This window comes from Podarcis cretensis (genome assembly GCF_951804945.1).
Source record: "Podarcis cretensis genome assembly, chromosome: 12".
Classification (NCBI taxonomy): Eukaryota; Metazoa; Chordata; class Lepidosauria; order Squamata; family Lacertidae; genus Podarcis; species Podarcis cretensis.
The window spans coordinates 34,767,435-34,785,130 of NC_137181.1; the positions used below are offsets into that span (position 1 = coordinate 34,767,435).

The 17,696-nt window shown below is 44.3% G+C and overlaps 1 protein-coding gene and 1 long non-coding RNA gene across 5 annotated transcripts in view; one reads left to right on the forward strand and one right to left on the reverse strand.

The window, feature by feature from the left end:
- Positions 1-2,008: 2,008 nt before the first annotated feature.
- On the reverse strand, positions 2,009-6,595 carry LOC307199846. Of its 4 annotated transcripts, none has more exons than XR_013832227.1 (3): positions 5,138-6,595; positions 4,799-5,021; positions 2,009-3,079 (listed from the first exon to the last, which is right to left on the reverse strand). It is a non-coding gene; the product is annotated as an uncharacterized lncRNA (long non-coding RNA). The 4 variants fall into 4 exon arrangements; XR_013832229.1 differs by having other exon boundaries at positions 2,009-2,887; positions 3,003-3,079; positions 4,799-6,595; XR_013832228.1 differs by having other exon boundaries at positions 2,009-2,887; positions 4,799-6,595.
- Positions 6,596-6,886: 291 nt separating this feature from the next.
- The window catches only part of ITGB8 (integrin subunit beta 8), a 44,129-nt gene continuing 33,319 nt past the window's right edge, over positions 6,887-17,696 (forward strand). Inside the window, exon 1 of the mRNA XM_079947909.1 lies at positions 6,887-7,656. Coding sequence (XP_079804035.1) covers positions 7,524-7,656 — 133 coding nt within the window. The 5' untranslated portion in view covers positions 6,887-7,523. The remainder of the gene's footprint in view (positions 7,657-17,696) is intronic.

A 17,696-nucleotide genomic window follows, 5' to 3' on the forward strand; every position in this document is an offset into this window, starting at 1 on the left:
ATTCTCCCCCACCCCCCACATCCCTCAACCACATATGTATGTGGTTTTTTTGGTAAATATAGTCCTTCTGCTTACATTGTTATATCTTAAGTTCATGTTCTTTTATCTAAAAACATTCCCATTCTTATCATTTTAAATCATCTCTTTAAAAGTACTTCTTATACTTAATTATATTCAAAACATTGTTCCTTATCTTTTACACACATTTCGTGGTTGTAGCGAGTCTATTTCTATTTCCGCAGATACAACATATGTAATTCCCAGACTTTTTAAAAGTCTTTATTGTCTTTATCTCTTAATCTTCCTGTAAGTTTCACCATTTATGCGTATTCCATCATCTTGGTTTGCCAGTCCTCTTTGTTTTGTGTTTTGTCATCTTTCCATTTTTGGGCAAGCAGAGTCCTGGCCGTAAATGCTGGTCAGAGGTTTTTAATGAAATAAACCAAACAACTGGCCAAAATATACAAGTGAGCACTCAATTGCCATTGTTGTCTATTTTTGATAATTTTCATTTTTTTTTGTAGAATCATAGAATGGTAGAGTTGAAAGAGACCACAAGGGTCATCTAGTCCAACCCCCTTTGCAATGCAGGATTTTTATTTATTTTTTACCAATGTGTGGCTCAAACCCATAACCCTGAAATTAAGAATCTTATGTTCTACTGACTGACATTGGCGGACAAAGGTGGGGGCGGGGGAAGCGGCCCACACCGGGTGCCATTTGGGGAAAGGGTGCCATCGCGGCCGCCCCCCCCCCCCGGGATGTGTGCTGGCCACACCCCCGCCTGTTCTCCGTTCCAGGGGCTGCAACATGTAGCTCCGCCACTGCCGACTGAGATATCTTTTTAAAGAGTTAATACTTTTCTTTATCATGGCAGCTAGATTAATAATCGCCAGTTTTGAAAAGCAGTCACACTCCAACCTGCCGAGTCTGTGGTACAGTAGACGCTCGGGTTGTGAACGTGATCTGTGCGGGATGCACGTTCCCAGCCTGCAGGGGCACACACAGGTTGCGATTCGGTGCTTCTGCGCATGCACAAAGCGCGATTTAGCACTTCTGCGCATGTGTGGCCCCTGAAACCCGGAAGTAACCCGTTCCAGTACTTCCGGGTTTTGGCAGATCCATAACCCAAAAAAACGCAACCTGAAGCATCTGTAAGCCGAGGCATGACTGTATAAGGAAATGTGGCAAATTGCTCTGATGGAAAATCTTACCTTTTCTTCTTCTTCTTAAAGAATGGCAAACTGGCACATGCAGCATCTTATTTATTTATTTTTAATAAATATTTATTAAAGTTTCCAAATAAGTACAAAAAACAAAGAAAACAAAAATACACAAAAAATGACAAAAATACAAAATTAAAAAAACAATTAAAACAAATATAATTTCCAATTCTTATTTCCATCAACTTATTTCCCAGACCTCCTCTCACCTCCCCCTTTTGTATTCCAGTTCAAATTCTTAACTCAGCAAATCCTTATTATAACTTATTATAACTTATTACTCAACCTTTACATTACAGCTGGTAACCACTTAGTTTCTATCCAACATCCCTCTAATGTCCATTAATTTTGCACTGCTGCTGTAAATAGTCTTTAAATTTCTTCCAGTCTTCTTCCGCCGACTCTTTCCCCTGGTCTCGGATTCTGCCGGTCATCATGCAGCATCTTACTTGGATGTGTCGGGAGTCTTGGAAGCTTGACTACCCAACGTTCTCCTACAAAGGGACCTTGAGCTGGTTTGGAGGTCCTAGAAGGGGAGTGCAGCTATCGCATACCCTTGACCGAAGAACAGCACACTCCTTCAATCTGGGATTGCTGTCCACCGAGCACGCAGCTTCAGAAGGGACGCAGGAGGAGCGGTGAGGGAGGAAGGGGACACTGGCCTAGCCAGCCAGATCAGTCTAATCGACCCTGGCGATCAATGGGGTGACACATGTCGCAGCCAGATCGCCCTCACATCTTACCTTTAAAGTAAAAGGCTCAAATAAATGGTCCAGAAACAGATGAATATTATGCCATATGGTATAAATTTATTGAGCACGTAACTAAATCAGAGGGCATTCTTCACACACCCACAGCCTACACACAACTGGAAAATTATGGACTATATTTGACATAGATACAGAACCTGCTTGCCATTGATTTAAAAATACTTGTTTTTTTCTTGTTATTGTTCTGTTTACTTTTATGTACCTTAAATGTGATCTAAAAACTTAATAATAAAAAGGTCTTTAAATATTATTATTAGTAGTGGTACATTTATATACCACTTTTTATCATCCAAGGATCTCAAAGTTGGTGTACCTCTCCTCCCCATTTCATCCTCACAACCACCCTGTGAGGTAGGTTAGGCTAAGAAGGTCACCCAGTGAGATTCATGGCTGAGTGGGAATTCGAACCCTGCTCTCTCAGGTTCTAGTCCCAACACTCTAACTATTACACCACACTGGCCCTAATGGCCTACAGCTGCTAAGTTTTTGTTTCAGCTTCATGGTTCTGCCCTTTCAAAATGTTGTGCGATTCAGTAAATCAAGATGGCATGTAGGGCGAATAGTCTAACATTGGGAGGGCACCAAGTTGGCCAAGGCTGGCCAAGCATCAGCCTTACATTTCGAGGTTATGCAAAATGTGGACAGTTTTGGGACTGGACGTGTTGCCGCCAGATTTCTGTCATCATGAAACTAAACAGAATAGCATTGTCCTTGAATAAAATGTGATGCCCTTAGTAAAGGGTGATGTCAGTGAATGATTAGTCAGATAACATACCTGAAAAGAAACAGGGAGGGGGGAGTTTCCTAACCTTGCCTTGGCTTGAAATGAAGGTACTTTCCACTTACTCAGCTGCAACAAGTAACCTTTGAGTCCTTCTATGTATTCACTGGTCACTGAAAGAACAGAAAAACTGAAACTCAGAAGAGCAGTTGGCTGGCAGCTCCGTGGGTTTTGTGCTTTCTTTCTTTTTTCATTCTTAATCTGAGACAGTCCAAATCAAACACTTGCTGAAATATTAAAGAACGATATGCAGGAGGTGGATTACTCACCGAGGAGAATGCACCACCCATTGCTGAGAAGGCTTCCTTGGAGAAAAAAATAAATCACTAGAAGAACCATACTCTGGAAAATGAAAGGGAGAGCAAAGGGATAAGATTTATTATGCACTTGGAGTGGGTGGAAAAGAGTTCATGGCCATTTACCAACTTTTATGAAAAGGCTGCCTTCATGTGTAAGAGGGTAGGGAGGACCTGGCAACAGTGTACATAAGGATCTATCTTTCAGCTATTGTTCTTACATCATCTTGTGGCCATTTTATACATTGGAGCAGGGAACCTCAAATCCTGGACTCTTCCCAGGCCACCATCACCACCCCATTCCCAATCCGCAAGTGGTTTTGCCTGGCTAGATGGTGTCCTTGAACTCTGATATGTGGGGTGGGTGGAGGACAGAGAGGGGCATGCAAGTGTGTGCAGAACAATGGCATAGCATGGCTTGCCAGTGCCTGGGGCTACTTGGAGTGGAAACTGACGGAGTGTGCATGTGCATTCAACTCCCTAATGGTGTCTGCATCACCTAGAAGATCGTGACCATAGAGATAAGAAGAGTCGTTCTGTCGTCTGGAGAGGTCACTTCCTGGTTCACATGGAGAAGCCATGTTCAACAGAGTCTAGTAACAGAGGTACTCAGTTGTACTGAGGCAGCACCAGCTGTTGAAATTTTGTGCCCTCAAACAATTTTGCACCCGGGGCAATCTCCAGTGCCCACTGGTACAGAAACTGGCCTGCTGACAAAAGTGGCATTTGTATTCATTGCTCTGCCCACAATTTATTTTGGTGCCTCCCACCACTGGCACAGTGGTCCTGAAAGGTTTGCCCAGAAGGGAATGGGCTAAAAAAGCTTCCCCATCCCTGACATGTGCTAACCTCAGGTGCTAACACTGCCAGACAGGCTTCATGGAGTCTTATAAACCACCCGGAGTTTCGTTCAGCCTGTGGACCAAACGCTTCCACCAGCAAGAACTGTACATGCACACAACCTCAGGAAATTCTTGCATACAATTCTCTGAAATCATGTGAGAAGGGGCCACTGCTTGGAGGAACAGCATCTGCTCTCTGTGCAAAAGATGCTATGCTCAATCTTTGGCACCTCCGGTTTTTAAAAAGACCCTGGCCTGAGAGCTGGTGCCAATCAATAATGGATTAGATTGATAAATAGTCTGAGGCAGCTTCATTTGTTAGACAATAGACAGCCTGTGAATGACGTAATATACTGGATAAGGGGGCATGACTTCTAAGCGAACTTGACCATCAACAGATGTGCTTTTGGAAATTACCTTGATCTAATCTTAATTTGTTTATCTACAAATTATAATACTTAACAACATGACTACAAGGACACTGGAAACAAGGACTGTAAATTGCTTCCAGATGATCTGCTCATTGAGCATTTGTTTGCACAAAGTTTGCAGGGAGGTTGTGCAACATCCACTGCTGTCAAACAACTGTTGTCCCATTGCTTTTCACTGCCTTTCCCTATCACTCTACTCACTGCACAAAATCCCACTGGTGTGGGCTGAGAGCAAGGGATTTTGCACAAGAATGCAAAATCCGCTTTAATTACGCAACTGGAATTTACTAGTATACAACTGAATCTCATCCACAAAATAGCAACAGTCCAGAAGTGGCCTATGTTGCATACCACAACCCCTGACTTAAAACACATTATATGAAGGCCCCATTGAGCTCAGTGGGATTTACTTCAGCACCCTGTGTTTAGAATAAAGACTACAATCCGATACCCACCTGGCAATGAGCTTGGCTGGTGTATCCAATCTCACCTGCTTGATGGGGCAGAAAGCCAGATCTGTTTCCCCTTCTTTGACATCTGGAGTCCCAAGAAGAAGACCTCCCCCTCCATCCCTTGGTGCCTGTTTACCAGCCCACTACCTCCTCCTTCCTCTCTTCTTGCATTTGGTGCTGCCAAACCATGCCAGATCCTGACAGAGCCAAGAGGTCCATGGCATCCCTGCATATATGACATCAGAGACAGGGGCAGGCAGCTGTAGTTTAAGAAAAAGACCCGGCAGACAAACAAGGAGATCTGGTGGGTCACGTTTGGCACGCGGAGTGGAGGTTCCTTACCCCTACATCCAGGTCAATCCAGGGAATCTCCATTGAAATGTCTTCTCAAGTAGCAGCAGTGGCGTGGCATGGAGGGGGGCACAAGGGTGGTTGCCCCAGGCACAAAATTATTAGGGGTGCAAAATTTCAACAGCCAGTACTCCCTCGATACAGCTGTGTGCTTCCGTTGCTGGGCTCTGTTGAAAGCGACTTCACCGTGCGACCAGAAAGTGTCCTCTACAGAAAACAGAATTACTTATCTTATCTCTATGGCTGCAATCTCGTAGGTGATCCAGACACTGTTAGGCAGTTGAATGTGTATGTGTTCTCTGTCCGTCTCTCCCTCACACTCACCCCCATCCACGCAGCCCTGGGTGCTGGTAAACCACGCTATGTCACTGAGTAGCAGACTTGAGAAAGACCTTGAGATCTTTGGGAAGCAACTCTGGGCATGATTATCTGATTCTCTGGGAGGCAGCTTCAAAATTCATCTGGGAGGAACTGATAGCAAGGAGTTGTGGGTTCCTCACTCCCTGAACATTCAACTGTTTTCCATTCCATTCTCCCAGCAACAGGGAGCGAAGTCTCAAACAATTGCAATTGTAGCATGAACAATTGTGCTGCTTGACGAACAGTCCACATTGTTTTAAAATAAGCCCAGACCTGGGCTTATAAAAATGCTATTAAGACTTTGAGTGATGTAAGAATATGGGCTAGCCTTCCCCTGAAGCAACATGAAACAATTGCTCCAAACAGATTCCTAACCAGAGTGCCATGTTCATACCTCTCATTTCTGCCTGCCCTAAAATAACACACAGAGTTTGAGTGTCACCTTCATTTTGAACATCCCAGGCTTGGGGGCGGGGGGACGGGGGGGGGGGAATCTCGCTGTCAAGTAAATTATATTAGGATTGCAGCCTCAGCTTCAGGGCCAGAATCCAGAGCACCATACAGGCAAAACTGAAACCGAGCAGCGGGCAAAGGGAAGCAAATGAATACGGTGTGTTCAACTGAGGCCCCACCCCAAGGCTCAGCTTCAGAACCGGTTTGCGTCAAGACTCTTCCTTGGAATTGCAAATTATTAATATGAAGGATCAGCTCATATCATGGTGCAGAATGCAGTCATTCAGGGTTCTCCCACCACTCCCTGCTGCTTCCACAGTTCTGGGAAAGGGCTTTTGTGGTGGCGTTAAGAAGGCTCTGTGACTTGCTTGCTAAGAAGTCCCCGCCTGTTCCCACCAATTGGCAGCTTATCCTGTTTTCGGTGCAGCTTCAGCAGCGACACGACAGGCAGGAATTCAACAGGTGCAGCTTCGTCAACACTGCACGTGCATCGAGGCAACACGTCCTCAAGTTTCAGAGCCGGGTAGAGCTGTGCTACGCGTTTTGCCATAGCACTCTCCACCAAATTTCTGCACAAGTCATTTCGAGCAGCGGCAGAAGAAAAAGAAGGCAGCAACTCCCTTTGTTTATATTCCCCAAATCAGAGCTGCCCCCTTAAATCCCACTCCCCCCGCCGGTGCTTCCTGGCTCTCGTGGATCCTCGCACCGGACTTTGAGCGGCTCCGGGCTCCGGCTGACCTCGAAGGAAACGTGGGCTGCCTGTCAAGCCCCGGCGCGGGCGGGGAGGGGAGGGGGCGGAGCTCGGTCCGAGGAGCCCCCCCCCCCGTCCGCCCCCGCCCCCCGAGCCCCCGCCCCCGGAGGCGCATTCCCGCCGGGAACAATGGAGCCGGCGATGCCGAGCGCGACAAAACAAAGCGCGGTGTGGGCGAAGGCTGCGCGCGCTCCGCCCCTCGCGTCCCGCCCACGCGACCCCCTTCGCCCGCCCTCGCTCGTCGGGAACCTGCCTGGCAGCATCCCGCGCCGCCGAGACTGACGCTTCGCCGCCCGGCAGAGCGGAACGCGGCTACCACAGGGGCTCGGCTGGCCTGTGCGCGGGAAGCCCTCGGCCGCTTCGCCGCCCTCCAAGCCGCCTCGCCTTCCCTTCTTCCCTCTCGGCTGGGAACTGTTGCTTCTTGTCCCGCGTTGCCAAGGAGCCGGGCGCCAGGAGCGAGACAAAAGCCTTTTGTGAAGGAGCCGCGGCGGCGGCGGCGGCGGCGGCTCCCTGGGAGAGCCGGGCCGGGGGGCCGAGGCGGATGGAGAGGCTCTCCGGCAAAGCAGCGCGCCGCTTCTCCTGCCCTCGCCGGGCTGCACCGGGCTCGGCCGACGGGGGGGCGCCGCCGCGCTCGCCCTGACATGTGGCGGCGCTGCGCCTGCTGCTGCCGTCGTCGCTTCTCCTCGGCTCCTTACCTGCGCGGTGGTGGCGGTGGCGGCGGCTGCTTCTCCCGCCGCCCCCTTGGTCCAAACCCCGCGGGCGAGAGCTTGGTCGGGCCCCGGGCGCGGGGCGAAGGGCCTCCCGCTTGGCGCGATGTGGACTCCGTTCTTGGGTTGTTCCCTGACGGCTGGGCTCGCCGCCCTGCAGAAACGCCCGCGAGGTGCTGGCCCGCTCCTCGGCTTCGCCTGCCTGCTCGCTGCCCTTGTGCCGGGCTGGGGCCAGAGCCGTAAGTTTGGGTCTTGGTCTCTTCCCTTCCGGAACAGGCACTCGCTCCATCTCCACGATGATGCACCTGACTCTCTGGTGGCTGCGATCCTGTTTCGCACTTACCTGGCACCTAAGCATCTGTAAGATCGAGGCACCTCAGCCCTGAGGAGTTCAGTGGCCAGGATGCAGCTTTGGCAGGGTCCATTTCACTCGATGGAATCTGCTCCTAGAAAGCTATTTGACAGAAGTAAAATGTGGGGAGAGGGAGTCGTAGGAAATGACCTTTAGTGGCTGGGTTGGGGACGTTCTCTGGTTTGAGTGTAATAAAGATTTCCACCCAACTCTGGGTTTTGGAGTTTCCGCAGCAGGTAATTTGTGAGCAGTGAGGGAGAATAACCATTTCATTCCTAATAGCTCTTATGAAAACTTCGGAGCCATGTTTAATATTGCATCCAGATCATCTGCTTGCGGGTCAGGTGGCTGCAGCATCCTTCAGGTGTATCTGGCTCCACTGCCATAGGAACATAGGAAGCTGTCTTATACTGAGTCAGACCATTGATCCATCACTGTCTGTATTGTCTGCGCTGACCGGCAGTAGCTCTCCAGATTTTAGACAGGATTCTTTACCCAACTCTACTTGGAGATGTCAGGGATAACACCTTTTGCATGCAAAGCATGTGCTGTAACACTGAGCTGTGCACTTTCCCTTACTTGAATGCAGTTTAATGTTCTTCATGTGTAACTATCCAAATACAGGTGCCAAATTAACATGCAAAATCAAATATGAGTGTATTATTGCCGGTGGTTGCCCTTGTGAATGGTCATTATGCTTATTTCACAACTTATTTTAATTGAGTTGTCCCAGACCATATTTTTTACACTCCTTTGTCACTTGACTCCACTGTTTGCAACTTTTTCTCTTTCTCCACCCATGTATATATAAACCTAACTGAAGATAATCCTTCACACATCTAATGAAGTAAACTCAAAAGTCCACAAAAGCTTACACTGTGATAAAATTGGTTAGTTTTTAAGGTGTCGCATGACTCTTTGTTGCTTTAACAGATTCTTCTGACACTGCAGAGAGACTAATTGGGCAAAAGGGTCAATGCAGACACCTCTTTGCTCCTGTAATAAATAGCACATGCTGAGAAGTAACCTTTCAGTGGAGAGGTACAGTTATTCTCTTGTTCTGCAGAGTGAAGCCTAACAAAGCAGCTGTAAACAGGACAAGTGCGCTAGATTTTTTCATTATATGCATTTAGCCCATTGCTGAGCCAAAATCTCTGAGAGATAAGGTGTGTGTATTCATTTTTTCTGCCCTTCCCTGAAATAGTAATAAAAAATGATAATAACAATGGAGGAAGAGTTGCAATAAAAGGCTGGGTGGAGTCCTGTAGAAACAATTGTTGCTGTTTAAGCTACATAAATAGAAAATATGTAGGTGGTATTTGTATTGGATTGGGGGTTTTTTTGTTAAGAAGAAGCTTTCATGTTACACAGCATTTTGTTGTCAGGCAGGTCAGAGAGGCAAGTTAAATCTCAGCAGTTCACAGATCAGGGTTGGTAATGCACACAAATATTTTAGACAGTGTGGCCTAATTACAAACAAATCCCTTAGTTCCTTTCTCTTCCTTAAGCACATCTTTAAAAACAATTTCTCTGACCTCAAGCCTACACATAAGCACAAGTAACCCCATGTGATCTCTCTCTTGTGGCTTTCAGGAGCAAGGCTGGGAAACTCTGTAAATTGTGCTGGACACCTGCATGACCCAAGTTACGTTTGTTAGTAGCTCTGCTTGCTAGCGCCAAGATAATCCTGCACCGCTCTCTGAAATGTTGCTTGTTGTTTCATAATGCATTAATATGATACAGTACGGGGTCTCTGGACACAAGGGGACTCAAGTTGAGCAGCCGTGACAATCACTAGGTTGTATTGGACAAGTCATTGTCTTTTAGCTAGGTCTATTTCTTCGAGCGAGAAAATAAGAGAAGAATTGAAATGCATTCTGCACATTAGAAAGCCTGCAGAAATAAAGAACTACAGATAACCCAAACACCCAATCTAGAGCTCTCATACGCCCCACCACCACAAGTCTGGGATATGCACAGGCTTTATTTATCATGTTGGTGGAGAATCCTGATTTGTGCTGGTACAGGAATGCATGTGTGGATCTGGCAAAGAGACACTCTTGAAACAGAGAAGCTATTGCAGTCAGGGGAGTTCTTGCAAATGTGATGAGTTGTTCACATTGTCTTACTGCTTAGTAAAATGTAATTATCCTGCTTAAATCTTTGCTTCTGGTTTGCATGAGTAATCAAGAAGGGATCCATTTAGAGACTTATGTTTAAGATGCAGATACATTTAGTTCAGTGTTAGAAACTTAGATGTGAAAGCTAGGAGCTAAATGACACCTTAAACCTAGGTTATGGGTGCAACAACTGAATGTCGAGGCATGCTTTTTTATAACAAGAATATAAAGCTGAAGATGAATGAACTGCACCTTAAAGATTATGTTCATTTTCCCCATGGTCTAGTCCTTCCCCTGCCCACCCCCTAATATTCTTAAGAGGGTCTCTTCTCCAGTCTTCAGAGAGTAGCTGGAAGTGGGGAGGCAGAAAAAGGTCCTCCTTTCCTTCCACTCTGCAGTTTTAATCTGAAATTTTAGGCACAGTACTGCGCCCAGAGCTCAGAAACTTCTTGCACTAATGAAATTCCGTTGCAAAATGTGCCGAGAACAATGGGGGTTTTAAACCCTGATTTAATTCTTGGCCTATGTGCTCTAACTTGCACCTCCCAAGTCTTGGGCAGGGCTGGTGGAGAGAAAGAGAGAGAGAACTCTGTTGGGTCAGTTTAAGCTTGAGATTACATATTATGGGTAAGAGACTTTAGATGTAAATTCCCTGGATTAGTGCAAAGATACCATCAAATATTTGGGTCTTCTGATCTGTCTGATGCTATCTGATCCTAATGACACTTGAAGCATGATGCCCCAGACATGCTTAACTTCTGGGATCTGTATCCTCCAATCCCAATAATACAACTCCTTGGATATAATAGTTTAGAAATCTTACATAAGACCCTATGCAGGAGCTATTTTTTCAGTTAAGTATTATCCCAAATGCCATGATTATGGCAATGGAGAACAAGATGTGGATTATCATCAGCTTCCAGATGAGATTAGTTAATATACAGATGACAATACACAAGGTCTTCAATAAACAAAGAGTTTATTTCACAAAATTAAACCTTCACTGTTTTTATTACTAGAGGTGATAACTGATGGTAGTCAGTTCCTAAAACAGTTTAGGCAAGCTCCCTTGCCTCTTAAGTCATAGCTAAAAGAATACCTATATTCCAGAGCTGTGTAACGGAAGTCAGATGTTTAAATAGTAAACTGGAGATTGAATGCTGATGCAATACGTTTTAAAGTTACTACTACAGTGGTACCTTGGGTTACATACACTTCAGGTTACAGACTCTGCTAACCCAGAAATAGTACCTCAGGTTAAGAACTTTGCTTCAGGATGAGAACAGAAATCATGCTCCGGTGTCACAGCGGCAGCAGGAGGCCCCATTAGCTAAAGTGGTGCTTCAGGTTAAGAACAGTTTCAGGGTAAGAACGGACCTCCAGAACGAATTAAGTACTTAACCCGAGGTACCACTGTACTGTATTGTCACATCATGTGTGCTGTTTTAAATACACACTGAAAAGCTAAGTCAACTAATAGCATAAATTAAGCACACTTAAGGACTTCATAGTCTCCATGACAACTATGGAACTCTCCAACACAGTGATCAGACCATACCCTTGAACTAGGCTTTTTCTTGAGGGATGTAGCAAAGGTGAATTGTGCACGAACAATTCACTCACTTATCATGGTCTGAACATTAGCTGGTGAAGTTTGGTTTGGTGGCACCAATTATCCTCTGTAAGAGTAGAGCACCAGTTATGCCCACGTGCATAAACTGATGGATTCCTGAATGCTCTGGGGGATTTTCCAGCAGAAAAAAGCTGATGATCCTGGCAAAGTCCTGGTCATGCTATGGAATGGTGAGATATGATAGGTGGTTGACATGTTTGCTCTTGCAGAGCTCAGAGGCTCATAGGTATTCTCGAGAGCGTTGGGCAGGCTGTACAAAGACTGCAAGTGGCACAAATCTTACTCCGAAGTTGACCAAACACAAGTTAGTACACATCATGCCTACCATGTGGCAGTGTGAGTGGTGGAGAGAGCTCATTTAGCAGCCTGCACTGAATCCTTTAGTGGTCAAGTGGAGTTGTTTTGGGTGGTCCAGAGGTTGCTGAATCTCACTGTAGGGGAAGAATCTCTGGAATCTTTAAGAACTAGATGACCCTTCCAACTCTACAGTTCTATGATTCTGTGACACACTGGTTGATTTTTTTTTTGAGGATGAAGTTGCTCAGCTCCAGAGTGACCTTGACACAGCTGCTGTAGCTGTTCCAGTTGAAGTGACACATGTTGTGGGATCAGTTTCGGTTGATTCAGCCTGATGATGTGGACAAGGTGCTTGTGGCCTTAAGTTCAGCTGTGGGTCCTCTTCACTCATCTCTCTTGGCTTATTATACCCAGAAGAGGAGGAGTAGACTGGTTGTGGAGGGGGGTGTTCCTGACATCTTGAAAGAGGCAGTAGTATAGCTTCCCAAAAAGAAACTGGTCCTAGACCTAATGGTTTGGACAACTGACCAGCTGCAAATACCCACTTCTTAGGGAAAGTTGTGTAGAGAGGGTTGTGGCAGAGTAGCTGTAAAGTGTCTTGGATGTCACAGATTATCTCAACCCATTCCAATCTTGGTTCAGGACTGCCTATAGGACCAAGCCATTCTTGGTCACCCTGGCAAATTACCTTTACCGAGAATGAGGCAAAGAGAGTCAAACCTTGCTCTTGCTTCTTGATCTTTCTGTAGCTTTTGATACAATTGAAAATGGTGTCCTATGGATGGGTGCCCTGAGCTGAGAATTGGAGGCCTTGTATTATGATGATTCCAAACCTTACTTTACATAACCAAATCCAGAGAGCAGCATTGGAAGAATGCTTTTTGGCTCCCTGGCATTTATGCTGTGGGGTACATACCACAGGACACTATTTTATCCCCAGCAGTATTCAATATCCTTTTGAAGCCATTGGAAGTGGTCATTAGGAGTTTGGAGGCAACGTGCCATTAGTATGGTGATTACACTCAGCTCTGTTTCTACATAACATCTAAATCAGGAGAAGATGTAGAGGCCCTAGACTGGTGCTTGGGGTCACTAGTGAACTGGATGAGGGAAAATATACTGAGTTTGAATCCTGGAGAGACAGAGGCAGTGTACTTCCTGTATCTGAGGAACTGACCAATGGCCTACCCTGGGCAGGTTTGTACTCCCTCTGAAGGAGCAGATTTAGAGTCTGGGAAAGCTTCTGAATCTTGCTTTATCCCTAGATGTCCAGTGGCTTCAGTGACTTGGAGCACCTTTTATCAGCTTCGGCTGGTGTGACTGTTAAGGTTGTTCCAAGATTGGGGTAGCTTGACTGCAGTAGTTCAGGAATGGGTAACTTCATGGCTGGATTACTGCAATGCCACTGTATGTCGATCTCACCTTGTGCTTGGGCTGGAAACTACAGTTAGTGCAGAGTGCTGCAGCACGATTGTAGGCAGGAAGAAGACCCTATCAGCATATTACAACCATGCTCAGAGACTTGCACTGGCTGTTCATTTGCTGGCAGGCAAAAATCAATGCAATACTATTAGTATATGAAGCACTCTGCAGTTTAGGACCCGTTTACTTCTAAGATTGCCCTACCACATATTTGCCCATTTGACTACTTCAGTATATGGAACAGGCACTTTTACGAGTGTTGCATAATGTTTGTTCCACAGTTGCAATGAATCAAGCCTCCAGCATGGCAGCATCTACCTGTAACTTGATCACCTGAACGAGCAACATTTTAAAATTAAAGTTTTGTGTTTCAGGAAGTCCGGCAGGGAGTCTACCTTTGTTTCCTCTCTGCTGCAGCATATGTTGTTATACCCTCAGCTCTCGAGATAACTGGCCTGTATATTGTTCTCCAGTATATAGATAAAGGAACACAATGATCTGCCTGCAGAACCTACTTCTTTTCACAGTGTGATGATAGTAGGCTATTTGTCACAGTAAACAGAAAATGATGGTCCTTCAAGCTCATTAATTGTTATTTCTGTGCCAGTGTCCATAATGTTAATGAAAAGCTGTGAAAGAAAATAGGCAAAATGTATATATTTTAACTAATTATTTCAATTTTTGTTGTTCACTTATCTTAAGTGAAGGCAGAATGTGAGGTTTAATAAGAGCAAATACAACATTAAAAAGGCAGTATTAAAAGTTCCAAGTCCCAAAGTATCTTCAGAATGCTGATTTAAAAAAAAAAGACAAGTTTTACTTCCCAGTGACAAAGGATCTCTTGTTCTGTGACTTTAACTAAAGGGTAATTGTAGCGTAGCTCAGCCAACAGAAACAAGTACCTGATGCTGGAATGAGAACATTGGACAATAAAACTTGCCAAAACCACTCCAACACAATAATTTGGCTTTATTCTTTAAAGGAAAAAAAGTAATGAGGAAGTTATCAAATGAAATGTTTAATAGAAATCGCAATTATGCCCACACTGCTTTAATCAGTGCTGTGATTCTAGTAACTGTTAAGAGATAGGAGTTTACATGTAACAATGATCAAGCTGAAGTCCAACAATTAGCTATTTCTGGCATATGACTTAATAATTATCTAATGTTGAGCTGCACTGGACACCGTTTGACAGCTTCAGCGATTCTATTCCTAGTAACTTTTTTTGGTAGGTCTTTAGAGCAGAAGTAATCAGTGTAGTGCCTGCCAGATGTTGGATTATTACAGCTTCCAGCATCTTTGACCCTTGGTTCTGCTGCCTGAGGCTCAGGAAAGCAAGCACTGGGGCAGGTTCTCCTCCTCTGGCCAGTAGTTTGGACCACACTTTCTCTCCCCTTTACTGCAGTGTTATTTGTGGGGATCAGGGATGCAGGCTCCCAGTAGCCGTAGGGCACCTGACTGGTGGCAAAGGCCAGGGGGCACCTCTCTTCAGTTTTGTGGTCCCAGGTGTAACTGGCAGTAACATTAGCATGGGGGGGGTTGCAGGGAGGGGAGAAAGAAGCTCCTTCCATGATGGATGCAGCCAATTTAGTCTCTCCTTGCCATCATAGTTATTTATTTATTTACTTTACATATTTATAAACCCCTTCACACCTAGATGCTGTCAAAACAGTAAACACAGGAGGCAACTCCTAGGGGCTGAGTTCCCTTTGGCCCCCTCAATAAAATATTTGAGAGGGCCCAGCCCACCCAATAAAGTTAACGGGCATTGCTAGCCATATGGGGTGTGTGTGCCACATCATGTGATCAGTTATGTAGGCAGGGATTCACCTGCCCCCCCCCCAATATTTTATTCAAGTTGGCACCCCTGGCAGTTAAGATACACTTTGATAAAATACAAAATTGTAAAACCATTTCTAAAAGCAATAAAACCCTTTCTACAATTAGGGTTAGTATTCCACAACTTGACTGGGCACAATTAAGGGGAAGCCTTCTTAAACAGGAATATCTCCAATCGCCACCTAAATATCATGACATTAGCTGACTAATTTCAGCTGATAATTGATTCCAGAGGGCTGCAGAGGCAACACTAAAAGCTCAGCTTCTAGTACAAACATCCATGATGAGTTCATGCAGGTGTCAATTTTAAATTTAGGAAATGAGACATGCATATAACTTCAAGGGACTCAACTCTAGCAACACATACTCATACCACACTCTTGGAAAGCAGACCTACAGTGATTGAAATCAACACTGGGAAGGAATTCCTACTCCAGATGGCTGGCTGTCCTGTTTGTTTTTTTAACGCAACCGTGAATTTTATAAAACGCAGTTGTGAGTCACTTTGAGGGCTCCATTTGAATATAAACCTAGTGAACCTGCCAAATTTGGAACCAGAAACAAGAAAGCATTTGGCCACAATTCTGTTGATAAGGTTAAAAAGGGTTTCCTCGTTACAGGTATGAGTTGGATATATTTAAATCTGTAATGTTAGATTTCTTTTTTGGATTCTGTATGAAACACAACACTATATCTGGTAGGTAAATGCAAATCTGTAGTCATAATACATAGTCACCAACTTGGATGGCTTTAAGAATTAGCAAAATTCAAGGAGGATTGGACTACCAGTGACTATTAGCCCAATGGCTGCTATCTTGGTAACATTTCCAGAGATTATCATGTGCATTAACCTGTATGATGAAACATTAGCTTGTATCGTTATGGCCGCAAAAGCTAATAGATGATTTATAGAATGGTGCTTCAGTTGCTTATGTGCATCCATAAATGTAAGCAACTTTCCCCCCTTACAAGTAGAAATGTGGATTTTCAAAACAATACTAGCGTTAGTTCATCTAACTGAAACAGAAACTTAAATTTCTGATTCTGAGAAAACTACCTTTGTTTTAGAATCTGAGTTAGGCAAATAATTAACACAGAAGTTAATGTTCAATTTTTGTTCGAAGTAACCAAGGAAACAAAAGCATACAGGTTCAGTTGAAGCTCTATTGCAGTTCACCTTTAAATCTGTCAGTCATAAGTGTGAACAAATTAGTAGTGGTGAGTGAACGTAAAAATGGGATAGTTTGGGCACTGGGTTTTTGAATCCTGTTCCTTACATTTGTTTTAGATGGGTCAGTTTCAGACCCACAGGGATTCCTCTCCCTCCAACTTCCTGGGAGAGGCTGTAGGCAGAGCTTTGGGGAACTAGTATGGTAAGTGGACCTAACAGTCAGGAGTCCCTTTACCTTTACCTTTTTATGGTAGGGCCCTGGGCCTTGCATGTGTATATCTCAGTATTCAGAAACACTGGAAACTATGGGAAATAGAGTTCTTTCCTGGCTCTGCTCTGTTTGCACATGTGCACATAAGTACCTTGGAGTTCTTGCAAGACTTGCCAGGGACTCGCAGAAAACCTTGCTTGCCGTTTCCCACATCTCAGTAAGCCTTAAATTTGAAATGAGAAAAGTCAGATTAATGCAAACTTGACTCCTTTCTCCTCCCATGGGCTCACACTAAGATTTGGTATCTGCTGGTAAATTTGTACTCAATTATTTACTGAGCATTGGAGACAGGTGGATTTTAAGAGTTCTGATTATTTGAGTTGGGGCAGTAAAATGAAGGCTTAAAATGAAATATTTGATTTGAGCTTTCTGTGGCCTATAACCTAATTCTGTTCCAAATGCATTATGTTTGGTATTGTCCCAGAAATATTCTCTCTTTTATTCTAAAATTCTTTAATTTCTTGCAATGTCAGGGCCATTAAGCCTTATTTAATGTAATTCTCTTAGAATGCATAATATGATATACAGTTGGGTATGGTATAACTAACTACACATGTTTTATTATGTATATATGTCAGTGTAATTTTTTTGAGCCAAAATATGGCCTGTCTTGTTTTAAAATACCTTTTTGGCATGTTTCAGTTATTTAACTAAAGCCAGTAGAAGCCTGCCTCTTGACTTTTGGCATCATAACGGTTCAGTTTTGTCTGGGCTGTGTTGGTAAAATGGTAAGAAAAGTCTCTTTCCTATACTAAGCCAACTCATAAAAATATTTCTAGCTTTAGTGTTAGGGGTTTGTTTTTCTTTTTCTTTTTCTTTAGAAAAGATATAACTAATTTAGTAATGCCTTGGTTCTAATTTATTTTTTAAAAATAGACTGGCAGCTACATGAGAAATATTTCATGAATGAATGCATGTCTGTAAATGTTATTTCTATAAGAAGTTATTGGAACAAATTATGAACCAAACAGATTCTGAACCCTGTTTTTAAAGAAATTATATAAGACCAGCTCATTTGTTTTAAACCTTGTGTATCAAAAAATGTTAGTAAGAAAAAGCAAGACAAATGGACTTCCTACAGGGGTTGACTTACTGAGCCACTATATTGGTATCATCCCCCCACCCCATGTTATTGCTTCTACTCTAGTGTATGGTCATTTGCTAAAACTTATTC